This window comes from Mastigoproctus giganteus, chromosome 2, assembly GCF_048544385.1.
Source record: "Mastigoproctus giganteus isolate SK-2022 chromosome 2, ASM4854438v1, whole genome shotgun sequence".
Taxonomy (NCBI): Eukaryota; Metazoa; Arthropoda; class Arachnida; order Uropygi; family Thelyphonidae; genus Mastigoproctus; species Mastigoproctus giganteus.
This window is the reverse complement of record NC_143576.1, coordinates 41916596-41938215: the sequence shown is the minus strand read 5'-3', so window position 1 is coordinate 41938215 and position 21620 is coordinate 41916596. Positions and strand designations below refer to the sequence as shown.

General features: G+C 38.5%; 1 protein-coding gene across 8 annotated transcripts in view; it reads right to left on the bottom strand.

Moving 5' to 3' along the window:
* CdGAPr (GTPase-activating protein CdGAPr) overlaps window positions 1-21620 on the bottom strand; it is a 514430-nt gene that overhangs the window by 246818 nt on the left and 245992 nt on the right. For 7 of the 8 annotated variants that reach the window (XM_090388748.1, XM_090388756.1, XM_090388774.1 and 4 more), the window contains one exon: window positions 5805-5902. The exons of the other annotated variant lie outside the window; for it this stretch is intronic. In XM_090388748.1, coding sequence (XP_090244874.1) covers window positions 5805-5902 — 98 coding nt within the window. The remainder of the gene's footprint in view (window positions 1-5804; window positions 5903-21620) is intronic. 8 annotated transcript variants of the gene reach the window in all.

The following is a 21620-nucleotide window of genomic DNA, read 5'->3' as shown; positions in this document are numbered from 1 at the left end:
TCACGACTCGTCCGGGGTTCCAGAAAAAGATTTTGGGGGTTGTAGCAAACATTAAAAACTTGAGTAAATTAAATATTTATTATAGAACTATTGTTGTTATTATTATTATTATTGTTGTTGTTAACAGCTACAAAACAGCAATCAAACGTGCCTGAGGGTGCAGCTACAAAGCATTATTACACAGCTTCAAAGCAGAAGCTTGGAGTATACATTTCCAAAGTAAAGAGAGAAGTAAATGTACATAAGAAGATTAGTGAATTAAAATGTACAGATAAAATAAAATTAAATAAATAAAAGTAGGCCTCATCCGTCCTATTTAAGTGAACAGGTAGGAGTAAGGCAGAGCACTGGTATTTCTTCACACACACACACACATTACACAATCAGAGTCTTAGAACTTGCAAGAAGAATCCATTTTAAGCCAGGTAACGGATGAGGTTAGCAATTTCAGTTGCCCCTTGAAGTGTCCGGGGGTGTCAAATATCTCCACATTTGCTTTGTTCATTGATCTTGCAGTCCTGTTGTAGAAGTATCCATAATTTGTTCTCGCATAGGATGGTTTCAGTAGTGGATGGTTTCTTAACGCTCTTGCCGATGCGTTGAAATTTATTTGTGAGACGAGATGAGGGAAATTCAGGATACCATTTAACAGCTGGTTAAGAAGGAGTAAGTCGGCTTTATCTCTTCTTTTTTCCAGCGTTTCGAGTCCAAAGAATATACACCACTCTTGGTAGGATTTCTCATTGTATTCAAGGCCACTTTTAAAGCAAACGTACTGGATTGCTCTTTTTTGAATATTTTCAATTTCTAATTTTTGGTAAGCAACATGTGGGAACCAGACCTGTGAGGCAAATTGTAGGGCTGGCCTAACATAGTAAAGAAAGATGAAAAGTGCCAACTGATTGAAGTCGCGGTTAATTCTTTTCAAGAAACCTAGTTTTTAGCTGCCTTCACAATGTTAGAGACATGAACATCAAAGGAAAATGATTCTTTAATAAAGATACCTAAATTTTTGGCTGTACTAACTTTTTTGATTGCCTTGTTGTTAATACAATAAGAAAAATTAAGTTTGTTTTTCTTGTGTGCATTAGCAAAGCTCATCAGCTCACACTTATTTCCATTGACTGCCATTTTTTTCTCCTTCAGCCACTGAATAACTCGTTGAAGAGCTTCGTTTAGGATGATGCAGTCATTGGTACTGCGAATTGCTTTATAGATTTTTATGTCGTATGCAAATATGTTGATTTTGATTTGGTAGTCTCCAAGGGTGCTTGGCAGGTCGTTGATGTAGATAAGAAATAATAGCGGGCCTAAGGATGAACCCTGTGGTACACCAATTTCAGGCTTGAAAGGATATGAGGTTTTACCTTTAAATGTCACGGACATTTCTCTACCTTCCAAGTAGTTTTCAGTCCAGTTTAGTGCCTGTCCTCTGAGACCATAGTGATGCAGTTTGTTGATTAGTCTCTGATGGACTACTTTGTCGAAGGCTTTGCTTAAATCAAAGAAAATGGAGTCGACTTGTTTTCCTTCGTCAAGCGCCTGGGATATATTCGAGACAAACGAAATCATATCTGTGCAGATGGAACGACCCTTGATAAATCCGTGAGAGTGATCTGACAAATTAAGTTTCATAAAGTTAAATAGCTGCTTCATTACAATGGATTCAATTATCTTTGAGAGTGTATTCAATTGACAAACTGGTCTGTAATTGTTGGGTGACGATGGGTCTCCTTTTTTTGTAAAGAGGAGTAACAAAGGCCTTTTTCAATTGAGCTGGATAGATTCCACTCTCAAATACCAATTTTATTATTTACAAGTGTAATTCCACATTTTTTCCATAAGACAGTAGGGATACCGTCCGGGCCTCGTGTGAGGTCCTTTTTCATACTGTGGATTGTGCTCAACAATTCTGCTTGGTTGATTTCAAATGCTGTAAGTGTATCAATGTAGTTGAGAGAAAAATTTTCGTTACCTTCCATCCCGTCATCTGCTGCATCTGTTTTGTAAATTTCTTCAAAGCTGCTAGCAAGGTAGTCTGCCTCAGACAAAGATGACAAATCACTGGGAATATCTAACGTGTTTACAGCCGCATTTTGATTTTTTTGCTTTGAAATAGCTGAATATAGGCTTCATATCTTTTGCCTCGAAGACACTTCTTTCGACAAATTACTATTCACCAGCGGTTCTTAAACTGTGGTCGCGAGGAGTCGCGAAAAAGATTCTGAGGTCGCTAATAATTTCGTCTATAAAAAGGGTTGCGGATAAAAAAAAAGTTTAAGAACCTATACTACCACTTAAAATTTATACAAGTATACAAGTTATACAAGTATCTGATACCAACATATATCTTATCAAAAATTTATAACTTTTACAGCACTATATTCGATACATATAGAGTATCGAATTAATTTATTGGCATAAATTAATCTCATTTATTATACATATACAAAAAGAAAACAGCAGTAATCACGGACCGAAGCTAAATAAGCATAATAGCATTTCGACAGTTTTTATATGAGACACGGTATCACACTGTGGGACGCATGTATCCGTTTCACTGTACTGTTTTTATACACGTGGGGTATTCCTGTGTCTATTGGCCACAGGGGAATGCAGATTTTAAAATAATACCCTATAAATTATGAAATCATAACTTTGATTTAAATAGATTGGATTGTAAGAAGTTTTCTTTAGCTAGCGAATTGTTCATAGTTGGAACAAGTTGCCCTCGCAGGTTTTTGAGCCTGACAGTTTCAATAAATTCAAAGGTCTACTGGATACTCACCTTTGTGAGGAGGGAAGCATATAATTTGTTTTCTTATCTGCTTTGTCTTTTTTTTTTTTTTTTTTTTCTCTTTTTTCTTTACCAGTGCAGCAAAAGCCTGTGGCTTCCTTGCACTATATGGCGAATACTATTAGCATTAGTATCACAGTGCGGAGGCGATCATTAACAAAGTGACCTCAGAGGGTGAGGGAATGGTAGATTTTTTTTTTTTTTAAAGGCAACTCGTTCATTATTTACCCGACAAAGCTCTGCTAAATAAGCTGCACAAATTCTGAGTCTGCCAGTTATTTTACAAAATTTTCATTCAGAAAGATACAAAAGAGGCAGATCGGCTAATATCACTGCATTAATTATCCCGACTAGTTAGGAGACAATAGCAAACAGGGTATCTGAAAGCGCGTCGATGAAGTAGGAGGCCATCAGAATCCACTGCAGTTGTGCTGTTCAGTAACGCGTCAATTAGGCCTTCCAAATAGGACTGCATGGCGAACACTAAGAAATACTACACCGTTATAAAATAAAATAAAGTATATTTGGGCACTTACAACTAGCAAGAAGTTAGCTGGACAAACAGTAAGGGAAGAAAACTGGTTGTTCAAGGTGTTTTGGCCAGAAGACACCTACTTTATGGCAAATGGAGGGAGTAAACCCACGTTTACTGCATTTGAGCAACATACGGACGGAGCAGATTCAACGTAGGCATGAGACATGGAAGTACCAAAGATAACGTGAAGTTTTATCACCCAGTTCGTCATGAGGGAGTTGTACCACTGGTTTAGAAACCTGTATAATCAGGCTAATATGTTGACCTTTCACACCAAAGGTAAGGAAGGCAATCTAAACTTAATATTCATGCATGATTACGCACCTATCCATATTGAATGCCCAGAACTCATGCCACCCTTTGGCACAAACCACCTACTTCGCAGGCGCTCCATATGATAGCCCCCTACATGCTCACACCTGCAAATATTTGGTCGGTTAAGCGATTATCTTAACCAAAATCCTCGTGTAAACAGAGGTAATCAACATCCTTCATCGTTGAAAGATGCAGTGATTCGAATGGATGTTGTTTGCCGCCATCAGTGAGGTATTATTACACCATATTTAATACTCAGTAATGGAATATGGGAGTGGACACATTAAGCCGTTGCTGCTGTAAGTTTGTCTCAAACCAAGTTTCATTGATATCTCTCTCTGTGTACATCGGCGCCCTCTTCTGTAATATCTAGAACTAAGGAAAGTTTTGATTCCATAAATAATTTCATAACTTGGAGAGTATAAAAATACAATCTTCTTGTCTAACACAATCAATCTTTAATATTTTTATACTTTTTTAAAAGACCCTGCATATACAAAACTGAAATTAGAACCTTATCTGTGAGTGCTTCACGGGTTTAAATTTACAACAAAAACGACCTTGTTTCTCAAACATTACGTCAATGTCAGGCTAAATTTTCATTTATCTGAAAAAAAAAAAAAAAAAAACTTAGGCATCAAAAAGTCGAATTAACGAAAACCCTTTAAAAACTAATAAACTAAAAGTATTGGAAAACAATTACATAAGTAATTTACATGAGAACCATAAAGGCGATTATGATGGTGATGTAAATACCAACACTAAACTAGTTTCAAGTTTCACCCCTCACTGACAATAAACCGACCAAGGTTGTCCTGATCCCGAGGAGTCGATCCCGAAAACACTCTCTAACTGTTTGTTGTTGTTTGTTATTTGGTTTTTAGGAGCATTAGCAACTAAGGCCATATTGCTCCGGGATATGCGGTGGTTATTCCCTGAATGACCTTTCCGCATCCTCCGTATTTGGTGGTGACGGGCTCGAACCCCGGTCTAATCAAGAAGCGTGTGTTACGCACTGCTGCTCCTTCCCACCTGGCTACGGAGGCGCCCACTCTCTAACTGCAGGCGTGTCACCGGACAAGTACAGTATAATGCGTTTGGCCTTCATCAAAGAGAATGCATTTCAAAAGATCAAATATTAATTTAACGAACATGCATCCAATACATGCATCCCTTGATTGAGCTTGCATCCCATGAATGCTCAATACAGTTAAAGTCAGCAGAGCAAGATGGTCAGTCTATACTCTTAATACCTTCCTCACTGAACACGGACAGCTGATTTGTTGTTAACCAGCACTGTGACGGGAGCGTATTAAGGGGTGGGCAGAGAGGGCATATGCCCCCCCACCAAAAAATTGAAATTAAAGAAACAGAACGCAGGAGGCGTTCTAAAAGAAAAACTCAAGCCTGGTCGCTATGCTCCCCCCCCTTACGATGTTACCTGGACCTAGTTACCATTCCCCCCCCCCCCCTTAGGTGACACCTGGATACGCCACTGCACTGTAAGATACAAGATTTATGAACGAATACTTCTAAACTGCTATTGATCTCAGAATATTATCTCAGTGATTCCTTCATAATGACACAGCACTCTATGATAGTAGGCAGTAACGCTTTTCCACGTCATCAATCTGCCTCATTAAACTAATCCTGCAGAAAAGGAACTGTGCAATAAAACATTAATACCACAACCTGCTGTGTTCCACCAACCTTTAGTCCACAAATACCCTTCAAGAAGTGGATTCAGTTAATAGACGCTGCTGGCAGCTTCATTCAACAATAAATATAAATTGACAAGGGTGAAAACGAATGGTAAAAGGGAGATGTTTTTTCTCCAACAGTCACGAGAGTGATGTTTGTTGATGCAGTAATTTGCATGATGTTATTCATATCTCTCGTGAATTTACTCGTATAAACATATACGACTTCTAATAACACTATCTTAAATTATATCTGCTGTAACTGAAATATTCTGGTTCCACTACATTCGTATTTTCTGATAAACTGTTAAGTTGTTTCCCATTATAATTCCGTTTGGCCTTCATCAAAGAGAATGCATTTCAAAATATCAAATATTAATTTAACGAACTTGAAGGATTACTGCCAGAATAGATATTGCAAGCATTTAATAAGTGCTCATATAGATAATTGACTTGCCTAGTAAGATGTTTGATTCTGACACTAGGATGTGCAATGGGACTGCCTCCTCCTGCTTTGAGGCTCTCCATAGTATCAGACATGGAGCAGATCCCACTCTGCAAAAAAAAAAAAATATAAAGGAATTATAAAGTGAAGTTAAAATATGTATTTTCTTTTTAAAAATATATATATATATATTAGTATACAACCAGCTCATAAGATATACTCTCCTTGTGCACTAAAATACGCTGAAATAGGATTACATATCCCTAATGGGAGCAAAGGGATTATAGCAATGGAATAGCTCGGCATGTAGTGTTTACATGTAACGAACATGAGAGAGGCCACGATATTATGGACTGTCAATGAAGTATGTAGTTGGTGCAATGTGAGGAGAATGCCCATCTCGAAGAGAGCACATTTATTAGGCTGTTTTGACCAACTTTTACTGTACTAGTAGTAGCAGGCATGGGACAAAATAACCAGTTTGCACAAAACCGACTGTGGATGAACTGAGAGACAATTGAAGCGGCGGACCAACGGATGATCACAGGTGCGCAACTGATCGCACAGTAATTTGGGGCAGCCCACAGCACTTTGCAACAGTACTACTCGATGATGGTATGGAGGTACCAGGGCAGCCAGTTAAGGGTGGTGGTGGTCCGGAAATCGCGTATCTTTCTGTACCATTTGCAGGTGGATAGGTATTGTAGCGAAGAAAATAAAAGCGACGAGTTCCATATGCTTGGTACAAGACAGTGGCGGAGGCGGTTGCATTCCGCTCTGGGATATGCTAGTTCCCGCACTCAAGGTCGCAACCAAATTTGGGTAACGAGGACTTTTTAATGGGTCGCCTACGACTTTTTGCACAAAAAAAAAAAAAAAAAAAATAATAATAATAATGAAATCCTCATACTAGTTGTTCTGAATTTTGTATCGATGTTTTTGTTATTATGCTGTTAAATTACGCTGGCAATTTACTACACGATAAGTGTGCACTGGTGTCATTCAGGTGGCAACGCAAATGTGATTTCAAATGCGGATATACACAAATCAATATTCTTGTTGTAGCTGACGAAACAGGATGGACTGTGTCAGACGTATGCAGGAAGAGTATGCTAAATAGCTGAAGACTTACTCCTTTATCACTAGCCCCCCTCCGGCCAATTATGACTTGAGCCCCACCGACGAGGCCGAAAAGGCTGTCAGAGATGTAGAATCATCACGCTCCAAATGTGGATCAATTATGAGACTGTATAGATTAGTCCGGTGATCCATATCTCCAGCTGCGTGCAAGCGCCTTGTAACATCCATGTAACGTGTACAAAATGTTCTACAAGCCCATGGGGACCCGACTAAATATTCTGTTGGTCCAATGTCCAAATATATAAAAGTTCCTCCAGTGAATCAAGCATTAAAAGATTCCCACAAAACACACACTCCACAGGTATCAGCTCCTCGCAAGGGAAACTGATACCTATGAAGTTGTTGGCATTTTTTACGAACTTCTTCCCACGGGATATTTTATCGTCCAACAACCAGACAATTCAATTGGAAGAAATTATATAAAGAAACGTTTCGCTGTAGTACTCTAATTTATTAGTCTTACAGCGAGTTCAGCTAGCAGACTCTAATTTATAAAAATATATCAGCTCATTTGCCAAGTGATTCCCTCCTCGTGTCGAGTATGCCTGTCTCCGATTGCAGTTGTGACATTTTCATGTTGCTATTTTCCCTATGCATAACCCACAAATTTCGTGGGTTATGTAGATTACGACAGGCCAGATACCAAATGAGAACACTAGGAAAGAAAATAAGCAACTGCAAATTGTAAGCAAAGAAGAGCTCAGTACTGTACATGACGGTGGGCATGGAAAGACGTAAAGGAAAGCGACTGCAAAGATAATCCAAATCTAAAGAAATATGTTTTGAAGTCCGTTATATTCAATGTTAGTTTTCGACTGAATCGAAGTAATATATTAAACTAGGGGTCGGAAACCTTTTTGCACTATCGGAACGCTTTTATTTTATTTGAGAGCAGAATGTCTCGGATTTATCATTCTATCTAAGTCTCTAAATTTGAATTAATCTAGCTCAGAATTCCAAGTTTGTGGATAATGTATCAGAATCTCCAGAAAAATGATCACATTAATGTTATTTTTCTCGTTATCACTTAACTTTTCTTGTTCCTGCTATTAAGAAAACTGCATCTAATCTTTAAGACTGTTTGGTTCGAGGTCATCGGGGTAAAACCCCGTGACTGCTAAATACAGTGCGGTTTCTTGTATTCTGTCTATCTTGTGAACTCCTCTTTCTGTTTATAGACAGTCGGGACGACTGTCTATAAACAGAAATTTATATCCATAAATGAAATTTATATTCAGTTTCGCGAATTGGACTGAAAGGAAAAACTGAATCAACTCTAGCTAATCAAATTTAAAATTAAGGAAGGCGTTAAAACTCGGTATAATGTATTATTTTAGAATGGTTTAAAGGTTTGAATCTTTTTTTTTTTTTTTTAATCTATTCACTAGATTTGCAGAAAGCATATTATAGCCACTATCAAAAAGGGTTGCTGGTCACTGCTCTAAGAATAAGTATAATTTATAAAAGCAAGGTTAATTATAATAATCACCCTTGAGAGATTAATTATAATAATAATTCCCTTAATTATAATAATAATTCCCTAAGGTTAATTATAATAATTCCCTTGAGAACAATCTGTGATTGTTCTCAAGGGAATTTTATTTGTCGTAAATCAGCTCCACAAAAAAATGCTTAAAAAAATAAAGGACGATTTCCGCGTTAAGTGAAAATAATCCCTTAACAGAAATTGGATGGGGGTGGGGCAGAAATGAATACTACGATATTGCGTGAAATTGAATTACAATGTAGCATTGAATATAGCTCTACCGGACGTCTTTAAACTCTACCTTGAACGATATAGTGGGTTAAAAGCGTATTTAGCCTGTGCAGGCAAAATAGATAAAAAAAAAAAAAAAACTATTTTAGAGACCAGCTCAAACTTATCAAAACGGTCGAAGCGTCACGAAAATCGCGCAAATAACTACATTATTACAAGTCTAGAAAAAAAATTTCTGTATTCTTTGTGCAGTTTTTATGGGCAACGGTGTTGATTTTTCACACGAATACTAAATGGCAAAACATAAAACTGCAGTCGACCTGAAGTGATAAAAATTTTTGCAGTTCATTATACTTAAATTTATGTCTTTGATTTGTATTAGTGCAGTGAATATGGATTTTATTATAAGGGCCGAACTCCAGATTATGGTACACCTCCAGACTGCCTCAGTCTTAGGGTGTTTATCTCCTCCCCCCCCCCCCTTCCCGCTGTTTTAAAATAGGAAAACGAGTTCCCGATTTTAAAACAGCGGCAAGAGTGGGATAAACAACTTCACTAACACTAACCATAGCGAGTTAGGCATGTCAATCACTGCCTTCTTACTCTTCTCCTCCCCGCCATTTTGTAAGGTGCACCATGTTCTGGATTTTACCATTATATGCAATTACAATATTGGTTTTGTTAGCAAAGTTTCGTATCCTGCACGATTTGAGAACTGGCCATTACTTAAAAAATAATGAATGGTTTTTTCGGCAGTCTGAGAATACCGGAATGTTAACAGAATATCAAAATTAAAAACAACCGTGAATCTTTATAAATTAAAAATATCCAGCATATAGAACACCCTTCAAGCAAGGAAAACCAACAGTATTAAAATACCTGTGTGTTATATGTCCAGATATATCGTAAACAGCTGGGTATTTTTCTCAAAAGTTATAAATATAATGGAATTGTTTTCAAATGCATCTAGCATTGCTCGCGAAGCATCGTAACGAAATCACTAGAAAAAAGCAAGCTGCGCGAAAAGATTATAATGCCATAGCAACAACAAAATAAAGCAATTCTGCATGCCGATAGCACCACTGCTCTCGGAATATATGAGACGGAAAGATGTGGAATAATTACATCATATTGAAGAACTTTAATCGACACGTGCTCAACTATAAATTGGATGACATAAGTGGATATTAATACTGTTACTTCACATTTAATTCGTTCAATTTAATGACAAAGATTTAGCATTTCCTGATAAAAAAAAATCGAAATTCACGAAACTTTTATTTCATGAAGAATTTCACAAATTTAAAGCATTTCAAAAACAGAAAATAATTAATATATATAAACCTCATATCGTCTTCTATATCCCAAAAGGAACTTATAACATTCAAGCTTGCTCCAGGGGAATGAACAGCGGGGGCGCAAAACTATCTAGAAAGCAGATGGGCTGAGAAATGGCAATTGAAGTTTAGCATTGAAAAATGCAAAGTATGGGTAGCAATAACCCCAGAGTAACGTACCAAGTGTGTGGTACTATACTCAGGGTAGTAGAAAATGAAAAAAACGTGGGGGTAATTGTGCAGTCAGATATGAAGTTCTCTGAAAAATGCAGAAAGGCTGCCAGAGAGCTCATGGGGTTTTGTCAATGATATACAGTACAGTAATTTTGCTAGCAGGGATAAGGAGGTGCTTATCCCAATGTATAAGGCAATGGTCAGGCCACATCTTGAGTTGTGCATACAGGTTTGGACACCTCATTTTAGGAAGGATGTGGGAGCTGCTGGAACGAATATAGAGAGAGAAGAGCAACAAGATTGGTGAGAGGAACAAAGGGTTGTTCTTACCAAGAAAGGCTTTAGTTCTGCGAATTGCAGCGTCTGGAGACTAGGCACCTGCGAAGTGATGTGATTGAGGTGTTTAAAGCTTTGGATGGATTGAGCAAGGTAAATACTGATAAGATTCTTCCTCTTGCTCAGACAACGCATGAGGAGGCACAAATTCAAATTGAGGAAGGACAGTTGCAGAACAGATGTGCGGAAGTTTGCCTTTAGCCAGGTTTATTGTTGGAACAAAACTTCCATCTGTTGTGGAAATTGATAGCTTAAACAAATTCAAGGAAGATGTTGTTGTTGTTATTTGGTTTTTAGGAGCATTAGCAACTAAGGCCATATTGCTCCGGGGATATGCGGTGGTCATTCCCTGACCTTTCCACATCCTCCGTATTTGGTGGCTCACGGGCTCGAACCCCGGTCTAATCAAGAAACATGTGCTACGCACTGCTGCTCCTGCCCACCTGGCTACGGAGGCGCCTCCAAGGAAGAACCAGACAAACTATTGGGGGGAAATGAATAGGTGAAATAGATGTTGTGTATTCTTTATTTATTTTTTATTTTTTTTTGGCTGATGCTGTACAAGCTTGCTTTCTTGCATCATTTGACACTGCAAATGCTAATGAATAAAATGAAAACAACATGCATCAATCATTTGCAAGCAACTATTTTCTTGGCAATTGTGTTAAAAAAGGGGGGGGGGGAGTAAACATCTGTGTTTAAAAATCGAGAAAAGGTGATGAATCGTAAACGCACAACGTCGTTATTATTTTTTTAATATCAGGTTTTTTTGGGGAGGGGGGGAATTCAGGAATACTGATAACATTCGGGTTCAGATTACATTACAGTAATCGATATTATTACAGAACTTGGGTTTCTTTTAAGTTGAAAATTGTAATAGTATTTATTAAAAATGAATTTACTTCTTTAGTGAAAGTTTATAATTTAACAATCACAAAAAACTGCCAATGTTATACGATATCCAAGGTGAAATCTGTAAAATGACTAGTTGTTCTTAGCAATTTGTACACCGGCGTCAATACCGGCGTCTATCGCCATAATGGATGTTATGCTGTTATTTTCTATGTATCACTGTAAAGATCACAGTATTCCAGCATAATTATTATTATTTTTTTTTTTTGCCTTGAAAATTTGTGGTTAATCATATATTCCCCGTATCAATCGACCCCCTTTTTACATTCCCTTTCGCACCTCGCGTAATGATGTGTTACTATAAAATCTGTATAAAGAACCACTGTCTATTTTTTGATTGTTATTTCTGCTCCTTTGCAAAGTTTATATTGTGATATTTTATTTCACCGTACAGTAAACAGTAAATAACGCGATAAGGGTAGACTCCCTTATGTACACGATCGGAATATACATGTATGTGTGTGTGTGTGTGTGTGTGTGTGTGTGTGTATATATATATACCGGTTGACCATAATTTAAGTATACTTATTCAGAGCTCTCTGTAGCTCTAAGTAATAAGCGAAATGCCACCAAAATTAGTAAGTAAACTATTCAAGGCATGGGGAGAAAGATCCCGTGGAAAAAAAAAAAAAGTTCCAAAATATGTCGATAGAGGATAATATGGCGCTGTACAAGAGGAAAGACATGACAACAAATAAATAACTAAGATAAACTTAATGAAATTACAAATTTTTATTTGTGCTCTTTGCAAAAAAAACAGAAACAACTGCCAGAGGAAATGGTTTCACAGCTCCAAACTCACTCACAGTTTACTGTGAGTGAGTTTGGAGAGACTGCTTTGGTGAGACTGCTTCTACAGGGATGGGATACACTTAAATAGAAAGGGTGCAAGAATATTTGCTGATGCTATCGAGGCAGTGTTAGGTGGGTCGGAAAACTGCTAGCTTGGGGGGATACAAAGACTAATAGTTTAACAGCAACCGCAGGCAGAGGTGAAGGTGATTCTTGCACAACTTCTATTAGAATCAGAAGCGACCTGGAACGAGGGGTGTTGGGGGTTTCAGGGACGGATGGCAGTCATCCTGGAATAGTTGGGTATATGGGATGTGTTAGGGTAACAAGGAATAGGCATAGGAGCATGTATGCTTGCATGTATACCAATGCTAGAAGTATAGTAAATAAATTTGATGAATTTGAAGTGTTGGTCAAGACATCAAAGGCGGATATTGTTGGGACAGCAGAGACGTGGTGTCACAAAGATATAAGGAATGCAGAACTGGAATTTGGGGAGTATAATGTGTACAGAAAGGATAGACAGGACAGAAAGGGAGGAGGTGTTATGCTGTTAATTAAGAAAAACATAAAATCAAAAGAAGTGCATCCAGTTGATATAGATGGACAGTGCACTGTTGAGTCAGTTTGGTGTGACATAAGCACTGCGAAAGCAAAAATAAGAGTAGGAGTGTGTTATGGGCCTAATGACTCGAATGAGTACAATGAACAATTGTACAGAGAAATAGAGTGGGTCAGTAAATCAGAATGTCTTATAATGGGGGATTTTAACTTCCCAGATATTGACTGGAACTTGTGGGTTGGTCACTCACACACTAGTCAGACTTTTGTGGATTTATTGGATGATTGTTTTCTGCAGCAGCATGTTCGAGAGGCAACCAGAGAAAGTAATACTCTTGATCTGGTTATCAGCAGTGATCATTCGTGTATTAAGAATTTGCAGATAAAGGAACCACTAGGTGGCAGTGATCACAGTGTGCTGAAGTGGGATTTACTCAAAGAGGTAACTACCGTCAGGGGTAAAGGAAAGGGTTTTTGCTTCCGTAAAGGGGAGTACAGTGGTCTCAGACAGTTTTTAAATTCTGTACAGTGGGATCGACTGACGATGTTACAAACAGTAAATTCTAAGTGGGAAGCATTCAAGGAATTAATCGTGGAAGCTACTAGACTTTTCATACCGATGAAGAAATATTGTTCAAGGTTTAGGCCCAAATGGTTATCAAATGAACTAATGAGACTCGTGTCAGAGAAGAAAAATGCATGGGATGCATATAAATTATCAGGCGACGCAGAAGCCTGTAGCAGATATAAGCTAGTCTGTAATCAGGTCACAAAGGAGGTTCGGCAGGCAAAGGCGGATTACGAGAAATCTTTGGCAAAAGATGCTAAGAAAAACAGCAAGGATTTCTTTACTTATATAAACTCTAAAAGGAAGGGAATGAATATGATTGGTCCACTTGACATCGATGGTTCGACTGTTGATGATCCTGCTCAGATAGCAAACAAACTGAATCGAGTATTTTGCATCTACATTCACACGTGAGGAATTATTACAGTTGAAAATGGAAGAAGGTTATCAAATTGTAGCAGTGTGCTTAATGATTTTGTAATAACTGAGAGCAAAGTGGAGGAGAAATTGTTGAAGTTAAACATAAGAAAGGCACCTGGGGTGGATGGGATCTATCCAGTTATATTAAAGGAGGCGGCAAAGCAACTAAGCAAACCCTTAGCCATAATTATGAGAGCATCCTTGGATTCAGGGGAGGTTCCCACGGACTGGAGATGTGCAAATGTATCCCCAATTCACAAAGGAGGATCGAAGGGTGACACGAGTAATTACAGACCAGTTAGTTTAACTTCTGTTCCGGGTAAAATAATGGAGTCACTGGTTAAAGATGCATTGCAGGATCATCTAGACAAGACTGCAGCAATAATTCAGACACAGCATGGGTTTGTTAAGGGAAAGTCTTGTCTGACAAATTTGATTGGTTATTATGATGTGGTCACAAAGGAACTGGATGCAAAAAATAATTTTGATATCATATACTTGGATTTCAGGAAAGCTTTTGACACTGTTGCGCATGGAAGACTACTGTACAAATTGGAGCAGAATGGTATTAAGGGTAAGTTGCTACAATGGATAAAAGGATGGTTAAGTGGGAGAAGACAGAGGGTGGTAATCAATGGGTGCTGCTCTTCGTGGACTAATGTTATTAGTGGAGTCCCACAGGGTTCGGTGTTGGGTCCACTGTTGTTTTGTATATTTATCAATGATATTGATGAAGGTATATCAGGCTTAATGTCGAAGTTTGCAGATGACACGAAGGTTGGCAGGGTTGTTAATGACAGTAATGGCAGTGTGCTACTGCAACAGGATCTAGATAATTTGGGCAGATGGGCTAAGAAGTGGCAACTGAAGTTTAACCTTGACAAATGCAAAGTACTGCATATGGGTAGAAGTAACCCCAGAGAAACGTACCAACTGTGTGGTACTACACTTAAGGTGGTAGAAAACGAAAAAGACCTGGGAGTAATTGTGCAGTCAGATATGAAGTTTTCTGAGCAATGTAGACAGGCTGCTAGGGCAGGTCATGGGGTTTTGTCAATGATATATAGGAATTTTGCTAGCAGGGAAAAGGAGGTGATTGTCCCTCTGTATAAGGCAATGGTCAGGCCACGCCTTGAGTACTGCGTACAGGTCTGGAGGCCTCATTTTAGGAAGGATGTAGATTTGCTTGAGCGTGTACAGAGAAGAGCAACACGATTGGTGAGGGGAATGAAGGGATCCTCTTACCAAGAGAGGCTTAAGTTCTGCAAATTGCAGTGGCTGGAGACTAGGCACCTGCGCGGTGATCTGATTGAGGTCTATAAGGCCTTGAATGGGTTGAGCACGCTGAATTCTGATGGGATCCTCCCACTTGTTCAGAATACGAACCTACGGGGACATAAGTTCAAATTAAGAAAGGATAGATGTAGAATAGATGTGCGGAAATTTGCCTTTAGCCAGCGGGTGGTTAATTGCTGGAACAAACTTCCATCTGTCGTTGTGGAAGTTGATAGGTTAAATAAATTTAAGGACGAACTGGACAGGCATTTGGAGGGTATGGTGTGATTTTTTTTTTTTTTTTTTTTGGCTGATGCTGCATAAGCTCCTACACTTGCTTTCTTGCATCAAGTGCCACTACTACTACTACTACTCCCGATGGTCGATGATGTCGCTGATGGTGGAGTTGGTTTTCGATGTGATTACCATTGTTCTGGACCAGAAATTGCATTCGATGCACAGTATGCTCCACTGCTGAATGCAACATCTCTGGAGTAATGTTCAGCACATGTTGTGTTACGTTGTCCTTTAAGACAGCCAGGTTATGGACACTTCCTCGGTAGACATTGGCCTTGAGGTGACCCCACAGCCAAAAAATCACACGGTGTAAGGTCAGGTGAACGTGGTGGCCATGCAATGGGAAACAAATGATTATGACTCTTTCTGCAGTAAAGTGATGCCGGAGAAGCTGCTGTACTGGTCATGCGATATGAAGAGGAGCCCCATTTTGCATAAAAATTGTTTCAACCAGGCATCCTCTTTGCTGCAGTTGAGGAATAATATTTGTTTGTTATTTGGTTTTCAGGAGCATTAGCAACTAAGGCCATATTGCTCCGGAGATATACGGTGGTCATTCCCTGACCTTTCCGCATCCTCCGTATTTGGTGGTCACGGGCTGGAACCCTGGTCTAATCAAGAAGCATGTGCTACGCACTGCTGCTCCTGCCCACCTGGCTACGGAGGCGCCAGGAATAATGTTAACAGTAAACTTACAGAATTACGCTTGCGATGTTCGTGTTGTGCCTTTATAGCTCTTTGCTGCTGGCAAAATTAAATTAATTCAGATTTATGCAAATTTTCTGCTCTCTTAGGTGTCTTATTTTTTAGTTCGAATTTAAAACTTTAGTGCAATTCAGTTTCTTTGTTTTTTTTTTTTTTTTGCAAAGAGCACAAATAAAAATTTGTAATTTCATTAAGGTTTGTCTTATTTATTTGTTGGTACTTTGTCATGTCTTTACTCTTGTACAGCGCCATATTATCCCCTATCGGTATATTTTGGAACTAATTTTTTTTTCATTGGATCCTTCTCCCCCATGAATAGTTTACTTACTAATTTTGGTGGCATTCCGCATATTACTTAGAGCTACAGAGAGAACTCTGAATAGGGATATTTAAATTATGGCCACCCTATATATGTCATTACTTTTTCACTGTTCCTTTATATAATTTATTTATGGGGGCTAGAGGTGCAAAAATGTTTATCCTCCACAGGCACAGAAAAATCTAATTACAGCTCTGATGGTATGGTTGGTTGGTTGGCTGGCTGATTCTTTCTTGTAGCTCCAGTATCAAACTGATAGTTCTATACTGGCTACAAGAAGATTGCTTGAAATTCTTTAATGTTAATGAAAAAAGGAGTCGAACAGTGGCAGTCTCAAATAGAAGCTAAAGAGGAAACAGCCTTCCTCCTCCCTACGATAATAACAATGTGGATTTTTTACTGCTACATAATTGGTTAAAACTCAGTGATTTCACGAAACACTGTTTTAAATCGCCCACACTCCCTTCGGAAATCTTGGGATCGCCACTGACGTCGTCTGTATTCCATTCCATTACTCTGCAGGTAAAGCTATTTCCCGTCGCTTCCAGATACAAGTTTTCCTGTAGAAAGTTTGCTGTTTGTTTGGTATTGTGAAGACATGGAAAACGAAGAAAATGTTTCTTCGTTTTCTAGCAGTTGAAGCTTGAAATATTTATAACGTTAGGTATATTATTTTCTGTAGTAGAACGTTTGGTCAATTTGTGATGTGTCTGATAAATCTTTATTGCGGTTTCTCTAGTCAGTTCATTGATGTACTTATGGAAATTTTCCTAATCTTCGATGCTTTCCAAGGTCACTATCATCAACGTCATCAAAATTACAGGATCGCTTTTGGAATTAGACCCACTCGCTAAAATGGTTCAGAACACCCCACTGCCTTCCAGTGCATACAATTCACCTTGGCCAACCACGTGTCAGAGGATTAATTTATAATATGAATAAATTAAGTGTCCATAATCAATTGTCAATAATTGTCCTACAAGTAGCCTTAAGGTCAGTGGCGAAACTGCCATCGGCCTTATGGCTACCTACGCCACTGCGGAGGACCACCGGTTTGAGTTGGTTATCGAAGTGCATAAGGGACGTGTTCCTGAATTAAGGAATTCCGGGCTTAAGAAAAATCCCTGATTATGCCTGCGGTTTTTTTTTTTTTTTTTTTTTTTGTTGTTGCCAAAAGCGGTATTTGCTTCGATTACAATCACCATATTACAAATTTTGTGCTCCTCCAGGTTTTTATTCATTAAAAAAATAAATAAATAATACGATTACGAATGTATATTTGAGTCAAATATGCAAGGGAAAAAGAAAAAAAAAAGGCAGAGTTGGAAACTTCGATTTTTTTTATTTTGACTGGCAGACATAATATCTTATATACACTACATCGTATCCGGTATGTGTTATCGTTTGGAAAATATCTTATATTTTCCGAACGATAACACATTCCATAACATACCAAGTTATGGAAAGCAAATTTGGAAAAAAATTATTTCCCTGCATATGTTTAAAAAAAAAAAAAAAAAACTTACAAGCGCTTAATAAACAAAAACGAAGAACGTCGTAGAACGACGTTCAATATTTTGTCGTAGAACGACAAAATCTTGTCGTCACTATTGTCAAACTCGTAATTCTTCTCCAAGGCCCAGAAAATCAAGACAATCTTGATCAAATGTGATTATCACTTTTATCGTATTTTTGACTAACACTCGTTCATTATGAATTTGTTCTGCATAGTCAAAAACTGATCCAGGAATACCACAAAACAGCTCTACGGAGATTGCTGATATAAGAATATCAGCAGTCTTTGTAGAGCTTTCTGTTGCTCCGGAGCAATACAAATTTCTTTTCTGGTACTAATTAGAGATTTCATTTCCGGAAAAAGCATGTCAAAATAATTAACTTAAAAAATTAAATCAAATAAAAGACTCAGAAACACACGCTTAAATGATATTTGTGCGCTTTTCTTTTTTTTATTCCTTTAGGCATTATCTCATAGGTTTGCTCTTAAAAAACTGTAGAACATGATTGTCAGCTACGGAGCGTTGTTGGAGAGACGGAAATGAGCTAATGCATTGAAAGACGTCCGGTATCCAGACTTAAAAGCGAAACTGAGGAAAAAATTTATATACAGTTGTACATCCAATTGCAGTACAATTTTCACTGCGCTACAAGTAGAACCGTATCAAGGCATAGTGTCACACAGTCTTAAACGGGAGGGTGGGGAAATCTGTGCTAGGAAAGTGACTCTCTTGCTGGTTTGAAGCAGTCAACCCAACAAAAAAGCCTAGTCATAGGGGAACACCGATCAAGGAAAGTGGAACAATGTAGTCTACTTCTGTTCACTGACAAGATTCAGCCTGAATAACGATTCTCATGTTATATCTGTAGAGGAAGACGTTTGTAATATCATCCCTCCAACATGAGAAAAGGGCAGTTTTGACAGTGAAGTAATAATCGCGTGGACAGGCGGTACCAGCAATAGCTGCACGTTCTCCATGTTTTCGCTGGCCGAACATTGACTACTCGACGATACAGAAATTAAAATCTTGAAGTCAAGGCTCGTGTGGGATGCAGTTGGTCACCCAGGTTTTTTTATGGAGTATAACGCACATCTCCACACGTCTCACGTGGCTGAATAATTTCTGTCAGGCGAAGGGGCTCACATCTGGTGAGTATGGGCTTGGTACACCCAGGATCCTGAGCTCTGGATATCATCATCCTTCTCTTCCTTGGTGATACCCTTCTACTTCTCTCTCTCTCTCTCTCTCTCTCTCGCCAATAGAATGCTCTAGGTAGTCCAAATGCATCACCACTGTATGCACTACAAGGGGACCCTTGTAGTGCATACAGTGGTGATGCATTTGGACGAGCAAGAGCTAAATTTGTCCTCAGGAAGGAATGAGAACTTGACTGTTGATTTTGACATCACCCTGTCTACCCCTTCTGTGTCAAATAAAATGTTAAAATGGGAGGCAAGAGTCATCCCCTTCCTCATCGGACATCAAGCAACAGTCTTTGCATATTCTTCACAAATTCTCAAAACTGCTCATAGGACCAGAATAAGCTATTCTTTCAGCCAGCAGGAAATCCATGAGGTTTGAAGACTTCCTCATTCTGTCTCTTGGTGGTCCAACAAGCTCTCCAATCTCTGGCAACAAGTCGGAAAAGCAAGAAAGGAGTTCCAATGGAAAAGTTCCAGCTTGCCTCATGCAAAGGTTGGAGCATTTAGAGAAAACTATAGCCCTGAAGAAACTGCTTCACCAAGTTTACCCATAATCTGAAGTGTGACTCGTGCAAAAACCTCATTTAGGTCTCTGCCTTGAACTGCCCTCAGTTGGTATAAAAAGTCTAGTAAATTCTACGATTACTTTTCCTAATGCTTCCCATTTAGAATTTGTGGTTACTAACATCATCATTTGGTCCTACTGAGTAGAATTAAGAAACTGACCGAGACCATTGTAGTCAACGTTACAAAAGCAAAATCTCTTCCCTTTACCTTAAGCAGTAGTCATATCCACAAGAATATCTCAAATCAGGTGAATTTTAAAACTGAGACTGACTACAGTAGTCTCAGTTTTAACATTCTGTGCACTGGGACCAACTTATGATGTTACCAACAGCAAATTCTAAAATGAAAGTAAACAGGGAAGTAATCAGAGAAGCTACTAGGCTTTTCATACTAATGATGAAATACTGTTTGTGGCTTAGACCTAAATGGATGATAGATGAACTATTTGAGGCACATGGCAGAGAATAAAAGTGATTGGGATGCATATAAATTATATAAATAAATTATCATAAAGAAGCCTATGGTATATATAAATTAGTCTGTAATCAAGTCATAAAGGAGGTTAGGTAGGCTAAGGCAGATTATGAGAAGTCTCTGGCAAATAATGCAAAGAAAGAGAGCAGCAAAGGCTTCTATGCTTATATCAACAGTAGAAGAAAGGAGTTGAATCACACTGGGCCACTTGATGTCTATGGGTTAACTATTCATGATCCTGCTCAGATTGCAGACAAATTGAATAGGTATTTGTCCTCATGTGTGAATGTGGTATTCACATTCACACATGAGGATTCTTTAGGGAAGGAAATGCCAGAAGTTTATCAAACTCTAATGAAAATCTAAATGGCTTTGTAACAACTGAAAGGAAATTGGAGGAGAAATTTTTGGAAACTGGCATAAAAAAAAGCAGCTGGGGTGGGTGTATTCTACACAATTATATTAAGGGAGGCAGTAAAGGAGGTAAGCAAACCATTAACCATAATTATGAGAGTATCCTTCGATTCAGGGGAGGTCCCCATGGACTGGAGATGGGCAAATGTATTGCCAATTCATAAAGAGGGATTGAAAGGCAAAGACAACAGGATTAATTACAGACCTGTTAGCTTAACCTCTGTTCCAGAGAAAATAATGGAATCACTGGTTAAAGAAGTAATGCAGGACCATCTGGATCATCATGCAATTATATGGCAATCACAGCATGGATTTGTTAAAGGGCAGTCTTGTCTAACCAATCTGATAGGTTACTATGATGTAGTGACCAAGGAACTGGATGCAAAAAATAATTTTGATATTACATACTTGGATTTCAGGAAGGCTTTTGATACTTGAAACACACATGAAAGACTGCTGTACAAACTGTAGCAACATGGCATTAAGGCCAAGTTAAAGTTACTGCTATGGATAAAGGGATGGTTAAGAGAGAGAAGACAGAAAGTAGAGAAGACAGAAAGAAGACAGAAAATCAATGGGCACTGCTCTTTGTGGACTAATATTATTAGTGGAGTTCCCCAGGATTTAGTGCCGGGCTCGCTGTTGTTTTCAATATTTATCAATGATACTGATGAAGATATATTGGACTTGTCTAAATTTGCAGATGATACAAAGGTTGGCAGGGTGGTTAACTGCAACAAGATCTCGGAAAATGGGTCAATGAGCTGAGAAATGGCAGTTGAAATTTAACATTGAGAAATGCAGGGTACTGCACTGAGCAACAGTAACCCCAGAGTAACTTATCAACTGTGTGGTACTACACTCAAGGTAGTGGAGAATGAAAAAGACCCGGAGTAATTGTACAGTCAAATATGAAATTATCTGAGCAGTGCAGACATGTTGCCAGACCAACTCATGGGGATTTGTCAATGATATGCAGAAACTTTGCTAGAGGGATAAGGAGGTGATTATCTCTTAGTATGAGGCCAGGTAAGGCCACACCTTGACTAGCATATACAGGTCTGTATACAGTACTTAAGTCTGTACGCTGTATACAGTACT